This window comes from Esox lucius, chromosome 18 (genome assembly GCF_011004845.1).
Source record: "Esox lucius isolate fEsoLuc1 chromosome 18, fEsoLuc1.pri, whole genome shotgun sequence".
Lineage (NCBI taxonomy): Eukaryota > Metazoa > Chordata > Actinopteri > Esociformes > Esocidae > Esox > Esox lucius.
Genome location: NC_047586.1, coordinates 3653745 through 3674656, shown reverse-complemented (window position 1 = coordinate 3674656; position 20912 = coordinate 3653745). Strand labels below are relative to the sequence as shown.

Here is a 20912-nt window from a genome sequence, read left to right as displayed (position 1 = left end):
TAAGGTGAGGGTTATCTTTGTGTGTGTGTGTGTGTCTGTTACGCTCCAAACATACCACCTTCACAATGCCTCAAATACGTAACACCTGTTTTAGCTCACCTCCTAACAGGGAGGTTTCTGATGTGACTCAGTGAATAACACAGACAGGCACACAGACAGACAGGCACACAGACAGACAGGCACACAGACAGACAGGCACACAGACAGACAGGCACACAGACAGACAGGCACACAGACACTGGCGCAGGGGCAGACAGGTATGGGATACGATTACAGGCATGAACATTTTGGTTGTCCTTCAGCCAATAAGGTGCTTGTCTTTTCCCACAAACCTTGAAACAACAACAGAGACAGCGAGAGATGAGATGGAAAGAAGTCGATAGAAAGCCAGCTTGACAGAAAGAAAGGAGAAAAAAAAAAGGAGGTGAAAGACCGTGACAAAGGGGGATTGAGAGACTCTTAAGGAGCCAGGTCCCTATAGCTCTTTAAGTGTTTTAATGGGAGTGACTCAGCTCTGTAAGCTCTCAGCAGAACCCTGCCATGACATGAAGAGACAGCCCTCCTCTGACTCCACCAGCAGGGCTCACAACCCCCTCCACAGGAAGCGAAGTATCTGGGCGTCATTCAGTGAACAGGAAATATCAAAGCCATTGACGCTTGTCGCCACTGAAAACAGCAGGATCCTAAACCTTGCAACATGCCCGACTATTCATTCTTAATCGCATCGTTCTGGGCTTGAATCTTTACGAAGATTTCTAAAGCTATTTGCTAAATGTATAAAATGTTACAGTCACGATCGCATGATTGTTGTCATTCAAATTATCATTCAAGGTGGTTGTCTCGACTCTGACCTTATATTTATTTTTAAGGTTAGAAATTAGAAGTTTCCGCCCGCAGGACTGCAGATAGAGACGAGTAAAACGCAAGACCTTTCCCCTCACAGAGCAAACAGGCAAAGTTGTACATCCTATTTCATCACTTTCATTTGCTGTGGAACTTGACTCCACTTACTTCCAGGCATCTTTGTCACTTCATCAAGTCTACATTCAAAAATGAAACCGAAATTCAATACCAACCGTGCAGCTAAATGGGGCTTTAAGGATTGTTTGTGAATTGATATCGTTAATGTTCACCTACCACGTCCGTGCAACTCTCTCACCGACAAGGAGAAGAAACCATGTGTAAAACTGTGCCGCTTCAAGGCAGCCTCACTTAACAGACAAGCATCATTTTGTCCTGTTTATCACCTGAAGACAGTAATGCCCAGCCTTGGTTCTGGGGACCCCGAGGGGTGAACATTTTTGTTTTTACCCTAGCAGTCACAAACCCAGATCAGGATCGGGAAACACTGCCTTAAGCTGTAAAAACCGATGCTAACATTAGTGACAGCACAGACGAGGCTGGACCGCTAATCATCCATGGAATGGATGCACACCAATACCTAGTTACTTCAATGTATCAGTCTACGGCATGCATGGCCAAGAAATCTGCCAGCGACAAAAATCTGTTAGTCACAAATAAATGTTGTCCTATTTTGTTGTTTATTAATACATGTCCAATCCTCCGTGACGTGATTTGGCCAGCACAGAGCGGATGGATCAGCCAGACAACAGTGAAGGACATTGAGAGACACACAAAATTAATAATAGCCTAAGTCTGTCGCTCCATCTGCCCGTCCAGGAATAGGGATCTGTTACATCAGCGCTGGCCACAGACACAGACCGTTAGCACATTCCCTGTTAGCGCACACCCTGTTACCACACACTGTGAGCATACAGATAGGCTCACAGTTTCTTTTTTGTAACAAAGCCTACAGTAAAAAAAACGAACCAAATACAAATCCCCAGACGACTGCCGGTGGTTAATTAAAACAACAGTCACCTATTAAACAAAAACACTAGTCCAACTGACATTCACCCTGTCAAAAAACACTTGGTTGTTTATTTTCCATCTCAACTCTTCTTGCTCAGTAGATGTGAGGTATACAGTGAATCTGTTCGGGCTGATGAAAGGAACCAGCCAATCAAAACTGGAAATTAAAAGACAAAAAGAAATGTGCCATTCTTACCTTCTTCTGGTACCACACCACTGCATCTCGCACTTTGGACGCCATTTACATGTCAGAGGTCACCAGCTGGGACATTTTAGGCTGTAAGACAGAGAGGGAGACAAGAGGTCGGATCAACCAATGATGAGCCTCCGCTGCTCGGCAGAGCTTTTAAAACCTCCACCTACTGAGGTGTGTCTTTCTCGGTGACACACACACATACCTTATTAATACTGCAGTGAGCCGTGAAGACGTTGTGTTTCTAACACACACACACACACACACACACACAATGGTGAACCTAATTAGGAAACATGCTCGTCCCTATCCAATCCCAGGCAGAAACACAGCCAGAGAACCAGGTCAGAGTTCATACTAAGGGACCCAATCAGAGTGGATCCCAACACTGATAATGATCAGACACAGACGTGGGGAGAAAGAGAGAAAGAGAGAGAGAAAGAGAGAGAGAAAGAGAGAGAGAAAGAGAGAGAGAAAGAGAGAGAAAGAGAGAGAAAGAGAGAGAGAGAGAGAAACCGAAAGACACACCATTTTCTTCACACAACACTGTTTACTATTCCCCACAACACAGCAGAGTTGACCAAGCCTTCATTAATCTCTGGACAACAGGTTAGCTAACAGGTTAGCTCTGGCCGCTACACGCATTTAGATTTTCAGGGTGGTGGGGGGGGTCTACCGCCACCTCAGGCTAGGCTTGGAGGGTTAATCCTCAGAGGTGTGGTTGCTGCTTTTATACATGACGCATGAAAACACACACACACACACAGGTTTGTATGGCTATCCTCATGGGGACCAGAAAATAGAAATTGCATGCTCCCTTGCCCTAATCTTAACCCTAAACCTAACCCATACTCTAACCTAATCCTAATCTAACCCTAACCTCAATAAAGTAACATTTATGGACATTTGGTCCCCATGAGTATAGTTAGACCTAAAACACACACACACACACACACACACACACACACACAGAACTGCCAACAACCACCCATGGAGCTGGTGAGACAAGAGCAGACCTGAGCCAAGGCCTGTCATGGTGACGAGAACCCAGAGACCATTATAATCAGCAAACCTCTGTTATCAAACACATCCCACAAGAACAGCTCCAACAAGCTAACAAACGGTCTCAGTTTATGCTCACAGTCGGCTGTGAGCCGAGAGCACCGAACGGAGGGTCCTTCTGTCCGGGGGGGCGACGGGACAGGACTCGGGATAATTCTGACTAAAGTACTACAATCAGTAGTAATAATAACAATAATAACAGAAGAGTACGGTGTCTTCAGGAAGATGATACTGAGAGGGATGGAGAAAAGAGAGGTTGGCTAAGTGGTGTAGAGTAAGGCGTCGTTATGTAACCAGATCGAGTGGGAGTGGCCAGGGACAAAAGACTCTTGGCGGTCAGTTAGCTGACCCCTCTCTCTCTCTCTCTCTCTCATTAACTTCATCCCTGTGTGACTGGCAAAACGTCCTAATAAAACAGTGCCCCCCGCCCCCTCCCCCCTGCCACTGTGAGTCCATCTGCCAGAGCAGCTCCATCCTCCTTGACAATGTTCAAAAGGAGAACTTGATGTTAGATGGTTCCTCACCCTAAATGCATTCCATGGACATAAACGAACTGTGATCTCTGGCTCGGTTTTCTATTTTTAACAACCATTACCAAATACAACCAGTACTGAGTATTTCAGATATTAAGAAGTGGATGACGGAGAACTTCTTGCTTTTAAACTCAAGAAAAACAGAAATGCTAATTTTAGGACCCAAAAAACAAATAGCGTTGTTAGCAGATCTCACTGTGAACCTCGACGGCTGCATGGTCGTATCCCAAAAAACTGTAAGAAACCTCAGCGTTTCCCTTGACCCTGACCTCTCCTTTGATGAACATGTAAAATATGTCTCAAGAGTTGCTTATTTTCATCTTCGAAACATTGCAATTTTTCTATCAAAAACTGATGCAGAAAAACTGATCCATGCTTTTGTTACTTCTAGACTAGATTACTGCAATGCTCTTCTTTCCGGTTACCCTGAAAAATCTGCTGGCAATACTCGGCCCTCATTCAGGGTGGTTGCGGTTGGTGGGTGTCCCTTTGGTTGATGCTTGGCAATGTGGGTGGATTGATTTCCTGCCTGTTGGGCCCTGTCCGAGGCCTCCCCCAGATAGGGCCACAGTGTCACCGGACCCCCCCTGTCTCAGCCCCAAGGTCTTATGCTGCTTTATTATTGTGCTGGGGGAGTAGGGTCAGTCCTCCTTCTCCACCATAAATCCTTGTAGATATAAGGAATGCATTTTCAAAATTGCAGTACTAAAATACAGTAATACAATACGGAGCGCTGCCAACACCACAGACCCAACCACTCTCCCCGCTGAAATCTGTTAAGCTCTTGATCTAACAAAACCAACAACACTGTCTAATCTAATCTAATCTAATCTTCGACAATCGGGGCAAGACGTTAACATCCTAAACAAAGCTAAACTTAAAGATGTCAAGCCCCAAGTTAGTGTCCAGAAGTAGACGCGGAACGGACCACTGACACATAGCATTGGTGATTCGCTGCAACTCCGTTGCTTTTGTTCCCAACCACCGTACATTTTCACCCCTGAGGACTGCAGCTCAAAAGGTTTCTGCCGGCTTTGCACAATGTCTCGGTCAAACTACTATTTGAAATCTGTTAACCTGGCGTGCTGGCTAAGTGATTTTCACTTTTGTGACTGAACTATGCAAGCGCAGTTAGAAGCGGGCCGATGTGTTTCGAAAGGAAGCCACTCCGAATTGGAACTACGACGGCACATTTGTGGTTCTGCTCTACAGAAGTCCACAGAGTGGACATGGGAAGCGTTTCCCACTCCAACATAAAGACTATTTCTCACAGCCAATATATGTATAACTAGCTGGAAATGTCTTCTTAAAAAGAGTAGCCAGGTCTGTCCACTTCATCTAAACGTGGAACCCATTAAACAGTTGATGAAGTTTGTTTGGCCCTAGCAGGGAATGACATAGGGAAAAGCCTCATTCCTCAGAGATTGTCTGGTCGACGGCAGCTTTGCAACCCTTCTGCATTACTCTATTTCCTGATAAGTAAAAAGTGTAACAGGGCTACAGTGAAGCGATTTCCCTCACATTGGAACCATCATGTTTTTTGCTGAGCGACCTGGAATTTATTTTATTTATTTATGCATGAATTTATGTAGTTCCAACATTTTTAAACTGATACGTACTTCGTCCAAACACATTTCTAGCGCTGGTGTGGGTGCGTGCACTTAGTGTGTTCCATAATTGCTTGTGTGTGTGTGATACAGCAAGTCAGTCAACACACACACACACGCACACGCACACGCACGCACGCACGCACGCACGCACGCACGCACTTAGCAATAAAACAACAAAAGGCACTTCTCGACTTCAAAAATACATTTTCCATGCTTCAGAACACAGCTTTGAGTGGATTGCCCGGTCGAATCGCCTGTAGTCATGATGTCATAAAACCCAATAACTCATCAGCACCAGAGTTGAGAATCCGTCCGACGACTTCCGGACTTCCCGCTCACACACGCCCAGAGACACTAGGCATCCAGTCATGTACTCCCATGAATTGGGCCAATGTTATAACCATTTTGAGTCACATCAGATGCTACACACCCCGGGGGTTTAGGTCGCACGTGTTCCACGTCGCCTTGAAGAGTTGAAGCGTATTCCTGTCTTCCCGTTCTTTGTTAATGTCTCAGATGTCCCGTATAAAGAACCTCTGCCTGCCCTGACCTGATCCTGTCTGCCTGCTTATTGCCATTCGACCGATCGTATACCAAACCTCTACCAGCCCAAAACTTGCTTCTGCCTTTTGACTGCTAAAAGAAACTTTGCCTGAGCTTCCAACTTCTGCCTCCGGATTCTGCATTTGGGTCTCTTGTCTGATCCTGGACAGTAGTGTGAAAACCCAATTTTATTCTGTGATAAGTGTATTTCATTACTTTACAAGCCCCCGAATCAAAGAGTGTTAGGTTAATGACAAAAAAGTTTCCCCAACACGGAAGTATTATATTGACAAATATTTCAAAAACATATTTTCAATGTGTGCCTATATATTTTTTTAAACATATACTAATATATGTATTACTAATCTATTGCCATATGTCATATATATATTTACATATTCAATTTTGGCCATTATGTTTTAATATGTCTTAAATATATTTTCATATTTGTATTGTTTCCTTTCGTGTATATGTTATCTATTTGTTTCTTTGAAGTACTTTTACAGAGAGGAACAGCATTCATGATACTTTTTCTCTGGATTTTCTTTTCTTGAGGGTTAAATTAATTCCATGTTGTGTTGATGAGAATGCTTAAAGTACTGCACATTCATATTTCAAGCCATTTAAGACATTATTTAACGTTATAATATATGACATGCGCCTTTTCGCAATATCATAATACAATGCAAGTTATATATATATATATAAAAAAACATATTCAGGGCACATAAGTAAATATATGCTGAGAAATCCTCTAAATATATGCTTTACATGAGTTTCCTGTGTGGGCCTACTGAGTTCTCTCCAGCTAAGGCCCTTCCACACTTAAATGACGCTGCTGGAGTGAGTAAACAAAAGTAAACCCATCATCAAGAGATTAACCATCATCCTCCAATGTTTCATGCCCCCCCACCCAAACTGAAATCCCTAAAATGATGGCTAGGTTACATGTTGGTGATTCACGCAGGGTTGAACTAAAACCCATAAACCACGCATGATTCACTTTTGCCAAAGAACTGGCATCTTTCAGATACAGTCATAAACAACCTCCCCAGTGGAGTAGTCTTGATCCGGTTTGGTTAACGGTTACAGTAGACTGTGGCACGGATGGAAACACCCCAACATCAACAAGAAAACAAAAAAATGACGATGACCCCACATATACGTAGAAAAGCGCCACTGAAGATTAACAAGCCGCCCCGTCCACCGTTTGCCGCCTGAAACCACCTATAGCAGTAAACCGAGCCGGAACGAATATAGCTTGAAAATAACATTATTTTTAGATTTTATTTGAAATGATGTACCTAACATGGCGACACCACTGTTTTACCCCGTGTGATGATCACTCACTCATTCCAGCTATGAAACAGATTTACGTTCCAGTCGGCCCACTCTTACTGCAGGATTCCACATGCAGACCCATGTGAAACCTGTCTGAGGCTCAGGCTAGTTGATGACCCTTGACCTATGACAAGAGCATGACCTTACTGTGCCTGGCAAAATAGCGCTGCTAAGCTTAAAAAAAAAAAAAAAAAATAATAATAATAATACCCTGACAGGCTTCAGCCAAGAACAGAAAAGTACACCGGACCAAGTTCTTCAGGTCGCGGCCACTTTTGCACGTGAGAAATTGTCGGTAACCAAACAAACCTAAAGTGAAAGCAGATTCGCTTCACAAGATCAGTCACCTGAGGGGGAGGGGCAGCGACCATGGCACTGCCATAAAAAGGCCTCATAAACCTCCATGTAAACCTGTCTGTCGAGTCCCAAACGGCAGTCCATTCCCCTAAGAAGTGCACCACCCACAATAGGGCTTTGGTCCAAAGTAGGGCACTACGAAGACCACAGAGCAACGTTAGCGATGCACCCGGTCTCCCCACGGACCTCTAAGTAGGTCAGGGCAGAATAACACACCAAGGGGGAACCTTGCCAAATATACACAGAGCGGTATGTGATGTGCCGAAGGAACTGGAAATAGACCCTTCACCCCCACGACCTACCAGCGACAGACAAGCCCTGGCCTGTGTCTCCACATGTCCAAAACCACAAGGCTGTAGTCTCAATATTGGTAAGTTAACAGATATAAGGGCAGACAGGAAAAGAGAGAGGGAAAAGAGAGGGGAGAGAGAGACAGACAGAGGGGGGGGGTAGACAGGGCAAAAAGAGCCAGGGGAAAGAGAGAGAGATGAGAGAGCCAGGGGAAAGAGAGAGAGATGAGAGCCAGGGGAAAGAGAGAGAGATGAGAGAGCCAGGGGAAAGAGAGAGAGATGAGAGAGCGAGAGAGAGAGAGAGATGAGAGAGAGAGAGAGAGAGAGAGAGAGAGATGAGAGAGCCAGGGGAAAGAGAGAGATGAGAGAGAGAGAGAGATGAGAGAGCCAGGGGAAAGAGAGAGAGAGATGAGAGAGCCAGGGGAAAGAGAGAGATGAGAGAGAGAGAGAGAGAGAGAGATGAGAGAGCCAGGGGAAAGAGAGAGAGAGATGAGAGAGCCAGGGGAAAGAGAGAGAGAGATGAGAGAGCCAGGGGAAAGAGAGAGAGAGAGATGAGAGAGCCAGGGGAAAGAGAGAGAGAGAGAGAGAGATGAGAGAGCCAGGGGAAAGAGAGAGAGAGAGAGATGAGAGAGCCAGGGGAAAGAGAGAGAGAGAGAGATGAGAGAGCCAGGGGAAAGAGAGAGAGAGAGAGATGAGAGAGCCAGGGGAAAGAGAGAGAGAGAGATGAGAGAGCCAGGGGAAAGAGAGAGAGAGAGATGAGAGAGCCAGGGGAAAGAGAGAGAGAGATGAGAGAGCCAGGGGAAAGAGAGAGAGAGATGAGAGAGCCAGGGGAAAGAGAGAGAGAGATGAGAGAGCCAGGGGAAAAAGAGAGAGATGAGAGAGCCAGGGGAAAGAGAGAGAGATGAGAGAGCCAGGGGAAAGAGAGAGAGATGAGAGAGCCAGGGGAAAGAGAGAGATGAGAGAGCCAGGGGAAAGAGAGAGATGAGAGAGCCAGGGGAAAGAGAGAGATGAGAGAGCCAGGGGAAAGAGAGAGATGAGAGAGCCAGGGGAAAGAGAGAGATGAAAGAGAGAGAGAGATGAGAGAGCAAGCCGCAGGGTTCCTCAAGCATAACTTGACAGAGATAAGGGATTCCAGTAGAGCAAAGATTAACTAACGGGATCCTGGCAGCATTTTGAAAATGCTTAAAATATATAAATAAGGATTCTGCCAGTAGGCACACTACGCGGTTGTTATGCGGGAAGTTCACTCATTCAGGAAAAGAAAACTATTGTCTCCAAAGAAAAAAAGTTATTTCCTCAGGTCTCCATGCCAAGAAACATCAGGCCAAGCCACTGAGATGCGCAGGTACTTCCAATTACACCACACCAGTTACGCACTGCATTGTGGTCCTGACTCAAGGATGGCCACTCAAAGCACAGAGTCACAGAGCAGGAATAAAAACACACGATCAGTCGCAGCCCATTAACGCAAAGCCAAGCCACTGCGCAGCGGCAGGAGATACCCGCTGTTTGAGGGAGACCATCGGACAGTGTTGAGTCAGAACTCGCAACCGCCGACAGAAACTGGCAGTGACATAAAAACACACCACCTACTCCATTCTGCCCCACTACCCCTCCTCCTTCAAATCATACTCCTCCTCCTTCAAATCATACCCGTTGCAATTTCAGCTCCTCACACCTCCTCTCCCCTGCCTGCCTCAAACCACCCCTGGTGCCTCACACAGCACTCGTCCTGTTTGGAAACCTCTCTGCGTTCTACCAACCAAAATGGCCGCCGCTTGACACCACCCAGCTAGCGCGGAGGGGGAGGACAACCGACATTGAACCCGACTGAGGAGGAGTGTCCAGGGCCCCCGGCCAACCACAGTGGCCTGGATTCGACTGCTGCCTTGGCCAAGGACACTACATTATTAATTTGGCGTGTTCTCTCTCGAGTGCCACTGCTGAGTGAAATGGGTCATTATCGCTGCCCAAGTAACGGCAGGAACCCGACAACAGTGTGTCAATAACGGTCTTGAGACCATCTGGTACATACGTAACTCTGGGAAGTGTCATGTTTCAGATGAGTTACATACGTAACTCTGGGCAGTGTCATGTTTCAGATGAGTTACATACGTAACTCTGGGCAGTGTCATGTTTCAGATGAGGTGCATACGTAACTCTGGGCAGTGTCATGTTTCAGATGAGTTACATACGTAACTCTGGGCAGTGTCATGTTTCAGATGAGTTACATACGTAACTCTGGGAAGTGTCATGTTTCAGATGAGTTACATACGTAACTCTGGGCAGTGTCATGTTTCAGATGAGTTACATACGTAACTCTGGGCAGTGTCATGTTTCAGATGAGGTGCATACATAACTCTGGGCAGTGTCAAGCTACGCAGTTTGCCCAGAGTCAAACAGAACATATAAAATATATAGAGATCTGGACGTTCTGCCATGATAACACAGATATACAGAAATCCTGGTTGGAGCATTTGGGATGTTTGGCATTTTCCATTCTCTTTTGCAGAGTATACAAACAGGCCCTTTGTTGCCTTTATGATTGTTTTGTCACAAGGTTCCTTTTTTATTTATTTATAAAAACTCATCTCATGTTTGTATTCGTTGTCTGTTTTAATTTACAGCAAACTGTAAGAAGCAGAAGCAAGTTTGTCCAGGCGGCCGATGACTTGTGGTTGCTGGATGAGACCACAAAGTGCTCTCCCGCTGTAATTTAAAGAACAGGATGGCTGCCATGGCTAGAATTGCCTCCTGACACTCATATGTATCAACCCTTGTTGCCTGCTCTTTGTGGTTTCCAGCTGGGTGTCTGTAAAAGCAATCTGTGACAACTGCTGATGTTAATGGGGTTTTATAAAATACATACGACTGATTGTCCTCAGGAGGACCACTTAAGGTCAGGCTACATTCAATAGGCTTTGCGTGGAGTGATTCATAACTTCCTTCAGGTGGGACGTTAAACAGGCGAACTGACTCTCTGTCCATTGAAGATGCCGTGGCATTTAAAAGTAAGACCAGGGTTGTTCTCCCGCTGTCACGGGCAACATTTTCAGTCTGGCACTCACACCAACATGGTTTCCTTCTTTCATGTGTGGGAAAAGATCAATCATATAGTGACCCAGTTCTTCAACAGGTGCTGAAAAGCTCTGCTAATTCTGGACTTTTTGTATATAATTATGGGGTAGGCCAGCTATGGCACAAAGCCTTACACCACTGAGGGGAGGTAGGGGATGAGAGAGGAAGTTAGTGTGAAGATAGAGGGAGGTGAGAGAGAGAAAGAAAGACATAAATAAAATGGGCAAGGTAGGAGTGCTCATGACCCATAACAGTGTGTAATGAGCTACATTGCTAGATTAACATTTGGGGGGGGGCAAAATACAGAATAATGTATCCACTTTGAAAATGTGCAGTACCTCCTGTAGATCATTTCAGTCACTTAGAGTGCTTTCTCATCCAGAACAGCTAATGTTCTGCCTTTTGTTCCAGCCAAGCTCGGCAAAATAGGCTTAGCTAAATTATTAAACGAGGTCCTGACCACCTACAGTGAATGCCTTCATTATAGTTCTCAAGTGTCTTGTTCAAATAAGCAGGGGAGCCTTTAGCAGACAGGCCTCCGCCTATACTCTGTGTTGAAGCCAAAGAGGCCGGCCTTTCGTCAGTCTTAATGTTCAATATGCAGCTGGGAATGTGCAGAGGTGCTACCAATTGGTTGCTGGAGCCCAGAAATTAGAAACGTAAAATCGAAAACAGTTAAAAAAAAAAAAAAAAAAAACATTTACTCTGTAACTAGGCACGTTGCTGTATCGTGAGCTCGAAAGTTGAAGCAAAGATATGCTGTGGTTGGAAGTGGAGCATGTATTCAGATGGCGTGTGGTGACGTTCAACAGAATTATTTTGTCTGGACAAATGGAAAAAGTTTGTATAGCAACACGATACCGACATTCTGTGGGGAGAAAAAAGGACTACGCAATATGTATGCCTTGAGAAAGACCCCCTTCTTCACATTTTCTATGTTTCCCCATAACATTTAAAAAATTTTATTATTCATTAAAAATAGAAAACTGAAATATCACAACCGGATCAATCACACAGGGTTTTTCCATTTCTTGGCTGTGAACAGGAGCTGTGTGTGTTTTAGGGTGGGGAATTCACCCATCCAGCGATCTGACCCACAACAGTGGGTTCACCTTCTAGGACCAGCAACGGCATTTGAATATTGATGTGTTACACAGCTAGGCTACAGCAACCTAAGACAGACAACACCGAAGGGACCATGCACAGGTATTAGTCGAGCAACGCCAGATTTTTCAATGTCATGGAAATGTGAACTCTGGAGTCTAACGTGGGTCCTGACAGGTGTTCTAAGCCTTGTGCCTACCTGACGCCAGGTTGACCGCCTGGGCATTAACCAACAGATTGGCTTTGGGTAGAGTGATGGAGCATGGCCCCCAGGAGTATACACGGGACTGACCGTGTAATTCACAGACGACGGACACTGACTGACTGTGTAATTCGCCGATGGATGGATTCGTAGATGGATGGATTGACCAGTGAAAAAAAAATGGAAGTTTAAAGACTGTCTATCTAGAGAGAAATTACAAAAAAAATATAAAACTGAACAGCAAATGTTATTGTTTGAAAAGCTGTTGAAAATGTGACATTTTAATTAAAGACAAATTATTTATTTAGCGTGTTGCTGTACCGCCTTTTTCATACAAGATTGCCTTTCCTCATTTGCACTCGATCAACTCCTTCCAGTATGTCAGGGGTCTGCATACTCAGTTAAAGCGCATGGCCTTTGAATGTGGTCTCCTCAAATGCGTAGGCAAGTACTTCCTGGACAAGCGAGCAATGCAATTAGAAACAGAACGGCTTGGTTTTGATGGACATCTTTAAATCTTTGACTTCCCTGAGTCTGCTAGGAGATGTTTTGATGAGTCTAGGTTATAAAAGCGAATATGACTCCACAAACTTGTGATGGGAAAAACCTGCAGGGAAGTCACAGTCACCCTGTCAGCCAGTGTTGAACCAGTGAAGCCTGGTATGTCCTCTGCTTCCTGGATCGTCCAGGACTTTCAGCGTAACTTGGCTGAGGTCTGACAGGACACACTGACATGAAAGCAGCAACGTCATGAATACTTCAGGTTCATTATCACTTTGGCAGCAGGGGAACATTTTTTACTGAGGCGTGGAAGTGCGGATTTGGTGAAGTCGACAGCATACCCACTGTAGAATTGGAACTGAGAACATAATAGGATCGCTGAGGTAAAAACAAGAACGTCCGACCGGCATGCTGAACTGAAGGATATAACCGATGCCTAAAAGCACAGCCTTGAAGGGCCATGCAATGTACTTTCAGCACCATGCGGTTTCTTCTGGTTTCCTCTGCGTAGCCACGCTCGCCCACGCTCACTCACAGAGACCCACAGCAGCTAGCAAGCAGAGGCAGACAGTCTGGTTGGGTTCCTGGCTAAATAAAGAAAGCCTGATTGGGTTCCAGGCTAAATAAAGACAGCTTTCCTGTATCCCTCCTCTCTTACCTCGCTTTCTCCCTTCTAGCGTTGCACTGTTATTCTCTGTCTGAAGAAACAAACACACACATACACACGTCAGCAAAGAAACAAGCTGCAGGTCCCGCTGTTTGTTGGACATGTTTCTTAAGTGTGGGGACAGACTGGTGGAGTATTAAGTGTGGGGACAGACTGGTGGAGTATTAAGAGTGGGGACAGACTGGTGAAATATTAAGTGTGGGGACAGACTGGTGGAGTTATGGGGTTAGGGGTTGGACTGAAGGGACTTAGTTAGTGGCTTGATTTGGGATTATTAAATTACTCTCAGAGTGTGGTGAGGTCTAGAATGGGGGCATTAAGTTAGGCCAAGAGTGGGGGAAGGGCTAAACTGGGGCTATTAATTTAGGCCCAGAGTTGTAGTTCTCTGAGGCATAGGTAGATAGTGCTCTGACTACTGACCAATGCAGGCCTTCACCACAGCTATATCACGGGGGTCACACACAGAATAGATACACTTTTATTGATACCATTCATTTCTGCCTATATTAAGACAAAAAAAATGGAAAAATATGTTGACAAATGTCATGAATATATTTACACGGTTATCAAAATGCAGAACCAGGGTAGGACTAAACAAAGACCTTATTTGAAGTTTATTTAAAATATTTTATGGGATAAATGAATGGTGAAACACCCAAAAAAATTAATACCAAATCTTGTCACCAGGTTTTAAAGGGATTGTGATGCTTTGATTATTCCGTAACATACGATGTCGATGTTTATTTTGTTTGTAAAGGTTTAAATTTTTAGGGCTCCGATTAGATACCCTCAGTTTAGCTACGCTCATCCAGTTATTTATAGGTTATACTCTTATAGAATCATTGGGGCTACATCTTATTAATTAATTGGTTCAAAAAAAGTGCAGAATGTCCTTTTAACATAGCAGCTGATGAGATCAAGAAGAGGTTTGCGATGCTACTTCAACACGATTGTTGTTACGAATTCAGAAAACTGAATTCAATTTTTTATTAGACTTCAATGAACAATGCGAATAGACCACCCTGGGCTATGAGTGGCCAGCTGAGCTGCTGACTCGTCCACTCACAACCAAACCCCACCCACCTACAGACTGATAGGCTTTAGGCTCTCTCCGACCCACTCTCCCATTCACACAATAACAGAGGAAACAGTGTATGAAGTATGTAGCAGCCAGACAAAAGAGTCTAAACAGACTTAGAGACAGAGAGAGAAAGCGCCCTGGCCCCAGAAGAACTTTATTTACTCTCAGCCCAGGTCACGGCTTTGGGCTCTTTAAGCCAGGGGAACACCTGGTGTCCAGTCAACCAATATCACAGCCAAACCAATTAGCCGTATATACATAGGCCTAGCAATCCCTAACACGGAAAGAAAGAAAAACGTTTTTTTATTAACAAACCAACCAGTTAGTCTGGGTACCATCAATGGACAATGTTTCACAAAGTCTGTTGAATAACTTCCTTTCATGCAGATTCCTTGAATTAACAGGGGTTACAGGAAGCAAAAATAAATCTAAGAACTCTCTTCCTTTGAAAAGGGAAGATAGAGCACCAAACTAGTTCAAACATGTTGTTATGGCTAGAATAGACAACAGGGACATTATTAATCACCTTTGTGCCGGTGTACAACAGAACAGCCAAGAGAGGAGTGAGACGTGCCATAAACACACAGCATGGTGGACGAACAGGAAGTATACCTCGGTGCTACTATGTTTGTGTAGTATTGCCAACTCCTACATTGCAGTTCTGACTTGACACAGACTTTAGGGTTTGGGGAAACGGCAAAATAGAAACTGGGTGAGTTAAAACTACCAGAGGTCAACAGTGCAACAGCTTAAGAATTTGGGGGACCATAGGTTGCGCCGCCTTTTAAATTGCTCTTTACTTGTAGCAAGCCGACCGCCACATTCTTTGAGCCTAGACTCTGCAGCTAGCTGACAAGTGGCTGGGAATCACCTGGTCTCATCGCGTGTCCCGCCGGCCAATCAGGGGAATGCAAATTTACCTGAGGTCGTCAGGTGAGAAAGCATGCCCTCATGCCTTCTGGCCCGTGGGACCACCTGGTTGAAAGAAGTGTGGGGCAAAATCTGGGAGGATTTGCAGAACAGATGGCTATGAGGGCAGTTGGGCAAAATGGACAACTCTTTGACATCTCTTGGAAATTGTTGTGGTGGAAAAGTGGTGTGGATCACTCTTGAAGCCCTAAGCCCATCAAGTCTGTAACAAATAGCTGAGGCATTGACCTGAGATGGTGACAGTCAGACCACGGTAGATGACGAAGTTGGATGACGACCTTAATGAGGGACAAGTCTGGAAAACTGCCGGAGTCATTAACCGGCCAATCCTGTTTCATTCTGTCTGGCAGCCAGTTGGATGGATTAGGGCATAGTAGTAGCAAGTTGCCCTCACCTCATAATACACTTTTATCCAGAATGCTGTTATCTTCCCTTGCTCTCGCTCATTTCTGACAAATTATGTTTTTCGTAGACAACAAACACAGACCCGCAGCCAGGTAAAACAAAATATGTCCAGGTGCATTTTGTTCTGGGACAAAAACAGCTAGCCAACAAATGCTATACCCCTGATAGAAGTAATCAAAAGAACTAATCTATATAGTAACCAAAATCTGGAGATGACAGGGTACTTCCTCACCAATGGAATTTGTGGAGATGTATAGAAAAGAAAGAGGGAGCAGCACTGTGAAAGCCTAAATAATTCTGTCTGGAAGAATGTGAGTGGCCTACATTTGAAGCTCTCCAGAGCAAATGACTCTCGTCCCAAATATCTCTGGTTATGAAGTAGGCTAGCCTCTGTGATCCACAAAGGACTTGTTATTCTCACTCAGTGGTCACATGCTGTCACAATCCGGACCAGAGAAGGCCCTTCCAGCTGCAATTTGGACTTGGCTGACATCCACTTAGGGAGTCATTAGTCATATCTTAGAAGTTCTGTTTCTTACAACAACAAAAAAAACTCTAAAGGCTTCATCTGAAATGAATTACTGTGTATACAGATCAAATAAAAAGGTCACATTTCGATAATAACCAATTATTTTCCCATTATGTTATTGATAGCCAAGGACACTTCACCAGACCTAAAAATCAAAGGATAAAAAGATAAGTAAACCACAATTTTATAATCTAATCAAGAACCTATATTAACAGTGTCAACTGAAAAGTATAGATAGACAGCCAATACGCCATATTCCTGCCTACCGACAGGTGTTGCCGTGATACCGTCAACGGCATACTACTATAAACAAGGGATGCACCAATATATCGACCAGGAATCAATATCACCCTACTATAGGCAAAAATGTAATAATCGGTATTTAAATTTGCCCAATACCTCCAACTGATTTGCGCTTTCCAGTGTCTCCACTGCTTTCGTTTAACCACAGTGTTACGCAGTAGCAAAACCATTCGTCGCCACAGCAATAAAAAAATTATGACATTAACATTTTGTTAGACACAGGAACTGCATTTTGATGGAGCACACTGTCCTTGCAGTCGAATCTAGCCAATTAATCCAGCAAACTTTATGCAGGCCAGCCGCGCGGCCAACTTCAGTGTGCACAGTCTCCAACAAAGTGTGCAGTAGGATACGCAAGTTACCAGCGTAGGTCATTGAAAATTTCCCACACTAGATACTTTTCAAGCAAAAATCTCTTGAAGCCAGCAGTTCTGTTTTTTTTCATTATTTTCTTCACATGCTTGATGGTTTTCAGTGTAAATTTGAGTTTAAACTGCAAATGCTAGCAACAACGTTAAATTACCTCAGGAAAGTCAAGTCAGCTAGCGTGTTGCGGCAGACAGACGCACGAACGTGCTGTTGTCTCTGTTACCACGGTAACCTCCTTTCAGGCTGCAGTTGAACGATCTGTGATATTTCCTCTTAGAGTGGACTAAGTACTAAATACTTTTTGTAAATTATGCAGCAATATACCATGTTACTTGTAAAAATCATTACATAGAATACTCGTTCATTTGTGTTTTATGGTGTAAAGGGAACAGATTGGCTGCCAAAATAATGTACAATTGCAAAAACAGAATGCTTATTTATCATATAATTTATACATTTTCCATTATTAGACTTATTTGGAATCTATTGTTATTAAAATACATAGAAATAACTTTTGTATGATATTGGAAGGAAATAATCGGAGGCAGCCTGTTTTATTCAATTTATCCGATGGTACACAAGTACAGAAATGACAAAACATCTGTAACGCCAGACTGTGGTATATGAATATCGGCGCATCCCTACTGTAAACCTCCAGAATGCAGCATACTGCTGTAAAAGGTTTAGTACAAGGGCTTTCTCTCCTAGAGCTTCTGTAAGACACAGACAGATTCATCAAACACTCAACAGTGAGAGCCGAACAACAGCCAGATGGACGGACAAAACGTGGTAAAACAAAGACAGTCACACATCCGACTGATTTTCATCGCATCATGAAATGACCGTTACATTGGAAGTTTAGACAAGGGCCTGTGAAGTACTTCAGCCTGTGGTGGTGGTCGTGATTGGTTACCGTTACCACGGAGCTTATCCCGATGACTGTAAGTAAGATCCCGGAAGCATGCCATCGCAGTGGAATTCATACTTTGGAGGATTGTTATGAGGATTGGCTTTTCATGTCCTTTGAACAATTAAGGAGGAAATATAACCTGCCCAGCAATACTTTCTTTTGTTACCTTCAATTGCGATCCTTTTTGAGGAGCACTTTGAACGAGAGCATGACTCTGCCCAAGCTCACGGAAATGGAGAAATTGATGAAAGAAAGTGGACAATGTAAGCTTATTTCTAAAGTGTACTCTTTGCTGATATCTGAATGTCCTAAACCTGATTTGTATAGGTCTAAGGGGAAGTGGGAATCTGACTTAAATACCACAATTGAAGACCAACTTTGGTCAGAGTTGCGTAAAGACAGTTTATCTGCCACTATTAATGCACGGTCTAAACTTACCCACTATAATTTCCTCCATCAGTTGTATTTAACTCCAGAGAAGAATCATAAGTTCAAACCTGAGCTATCTGATGCATGTTTTCGCTGTACAATAGAGGTGGGCTCCTTCCTACACTGTACTTGGTCGTGTGTAAAAGTACGAGATTTCTGGATTGACTTTTGTAGTGTCTTGACTAAGATTACACAAATTTCATAACCGATTGACCCAGAATGTTGTTTGCTGGGGAACTTCATGGAAATTGATAAAATATTAAACAGGTTTCAGAAACATTTTCTGGACTCTGGCAGTGGCTAGAAAATGCATTGCTGTCTCATGGAAGTCTGTTTCCCCTCTATCTATAACTACGTGGTATTTAGAAATTAATAGATGTGTGCCTTTAGAAAAATTAACATATAGCCTTAGAAAGGGGTACAATACCTTCATTAAAATCTGGCAATCCTATCTAGACCATGTGGATAATGCGATATTAGAATGTGACTGACCTCGAAGTCATTGTTACATTACATATCTACTGTAGAACATTGGAGCACCCTTTTGGGTAGGGGGGTATTTTTCTTTTTCTTATTCTGCTTGTTCTTCGGTCTTTGCTTTCAGTTTTGACATTAAGTCAGCACCTCGTCACTCCTTCATGCCAAACACGGCCAACGGCTTTAGCAAGAGCACAAACAGAGCTGGGAAAGGGGCAAACAATGTCCAACACTACTCCAAATACATCACTAAAACGTAACTCATCACCTAACGAGGATCCTCGGCTGCATGAGAACAGGTCAGACAGCAGCGATATGCCCAATGCATGTGCAGGACATGGTAATGTTATCCCTCGGCGTCTGGAGTGATTTCCCTTTGCCACTGCAGATCTGCATTTGTCAACAAGACGAAGATTTGGTGTTTACTGTATAAATAGCCATCGGCACCTCCTGATCTTCAAATTAACTTCCTGTGGATTGCCGGTACCTAAATCTATCTAGATCTGAAGATTGCTGCGGACTTCCTTGACTCGGCGGGGCAGAAACACAGAACCGTCTGTGAACAAAACTTGATTGACTGATTAAGTTTCTGATATTGTAAATCAACATACGAGGCAGTCAATACTATTACTTCATCGGAGCTGTGTGCGTTTATTCTTTTCATATATCTTACTAGCTGCCTGCCGATAACTCAGTCAGTGATATGAACTGTTACTGGGTCGTTCGGTTGTCTCATTTAGCCATCTTAGAATGTCTCCACTAAGAGCGTCAGGTGAATGCCTAAAATGTTAACATGTGTCAAGGCATTTCTGCAGTGGTATTATAAACTCTGTATAGAATGTCAACTCTTCCTATGGATATTTCCACGATAATGAAAATGACGAGGTGGCGTAAGCCTACAAGAAACACAGAGCTTTTTGAAGCGGATCAAAAAAAATACCCTATGGAAGAAATGAATGGTGTAAGAACAGCGAGAGCTGCTTTTACAGTTGTGCCGCAAGGTTTTCTGGGGATTATGACTCATCAGAGGTGTTCCGTTGTGTTGGGGGAAGGGGGAGACTCATGCATATTGATGTCTCCGTAATTGGGGGTCAACATCTGATGCTGAATGCTATCTCGGATGCAACCAGATGTTCGACAAAGCGAGACATTGTCGGCCTTGTATGTTCAGTTCAGCATGTGTGTACTGCCAGCCCAGCAAACCAGCTAGCGAAAATCTGGGTCAATTATATTGCTCACTTACTTTTTGTATTTTGCTCCAGGCTACACTTTTTTTGGCTTCAGTTAATTACATTGAATTCTAAACGTTACGGATCCATGCATTCGTTCATAAATCATTACTACACATTTTTCGTATTTTTTTGTCGATACAGTAATTAGCTAGCACGCTAGCGAGCTGGATGATAGTGTTTTCAAACAATGCGCAAATCCGCTAACGTTAGCTGACGTTTAGCACTTTTACTCCATATAGTTGGGTGATGAAACACAATCATATTAAAATAAATAAACAATATTTTCTTACCTTATTAACTCCCAGTGCTGCAGACCGGTGATTTTATAAATATTATGCGGTGTGGTGGGAGATTCTTCCATGCAAGGTCTAGCAGATTTGGAAGTGATCGCTTCTGCCTTTCTCTCGCGGACCTCTAATCCGTTCACTGTAGAAATACATTCAGCTTCAGTCTAGACTCCAGCCGTCATGACCGGTATATCTGCGCAGCTTAAATCGAGCATCTTACTCATTTGTAGTGCTTTTGAGTCGATAGTTTACATGTGAGTTAACGAAAGGCAGATTTTCCATCTACTACTATAGGTGCCCAACAGAATCGTGGCAACAATAAAGACTTGTTAAGTGTAATATTAATTAATGAAAATAGGTCAGCATTGCTTCATTGTATCTGTCCAAACAGTATGAGGTCTGTGAGATAATGTGCAGCGCATAGTACATTTTCTTTAACCACTACTTAACTGAGTATGTCTATGAGTTAACAAACAAGAAGTGCGCACACTGCCACTTGACTGTTGTTTGAACAAGTAATATTGATTGGCGATGTACTGCCACCAGCAGTATTATGGAATGTTTTCTCAGTCACAAAACTGGAAAAAATTAAGAGACCACTGCAAAA

General features: G+C 43.7%; 1 protein-coding gene across 6 annotated transcripts in view; it reads right to left on the bottom strand.

Annotated features, from left to right (window-relative positions):
• The window catches only part of LOC105024893 (putative homeodomain transcription factor 2), a 49072-nt gene extending 28638 nt beyond the window's left edge, over positions 1–20434 (bottom strand). For all 6 annotated transcript variants that reach the window (XM_010895173.5, XM_010895175.5, XM_010895176.5 and 3 more), the window contains exons 1-2: positions 20309–20434; positions 2069–2149 (exon numbers count right to left, since the gene is read on the bottom strand). In XM_010895173.5, coding sequence (XP_010893475.2) covers positions 2069–2113 — 45 coding nt within the window. In that variant the 5' untranslated portion in view covers positions 2114–2149; positions 20309–20434. The remainder of the gene's footprint in view (positions 1–2068; positions 2150–20308) is intronic.
• Between the last annotated feature and the right edge of the window lie 478 nt (positions 20435–20912).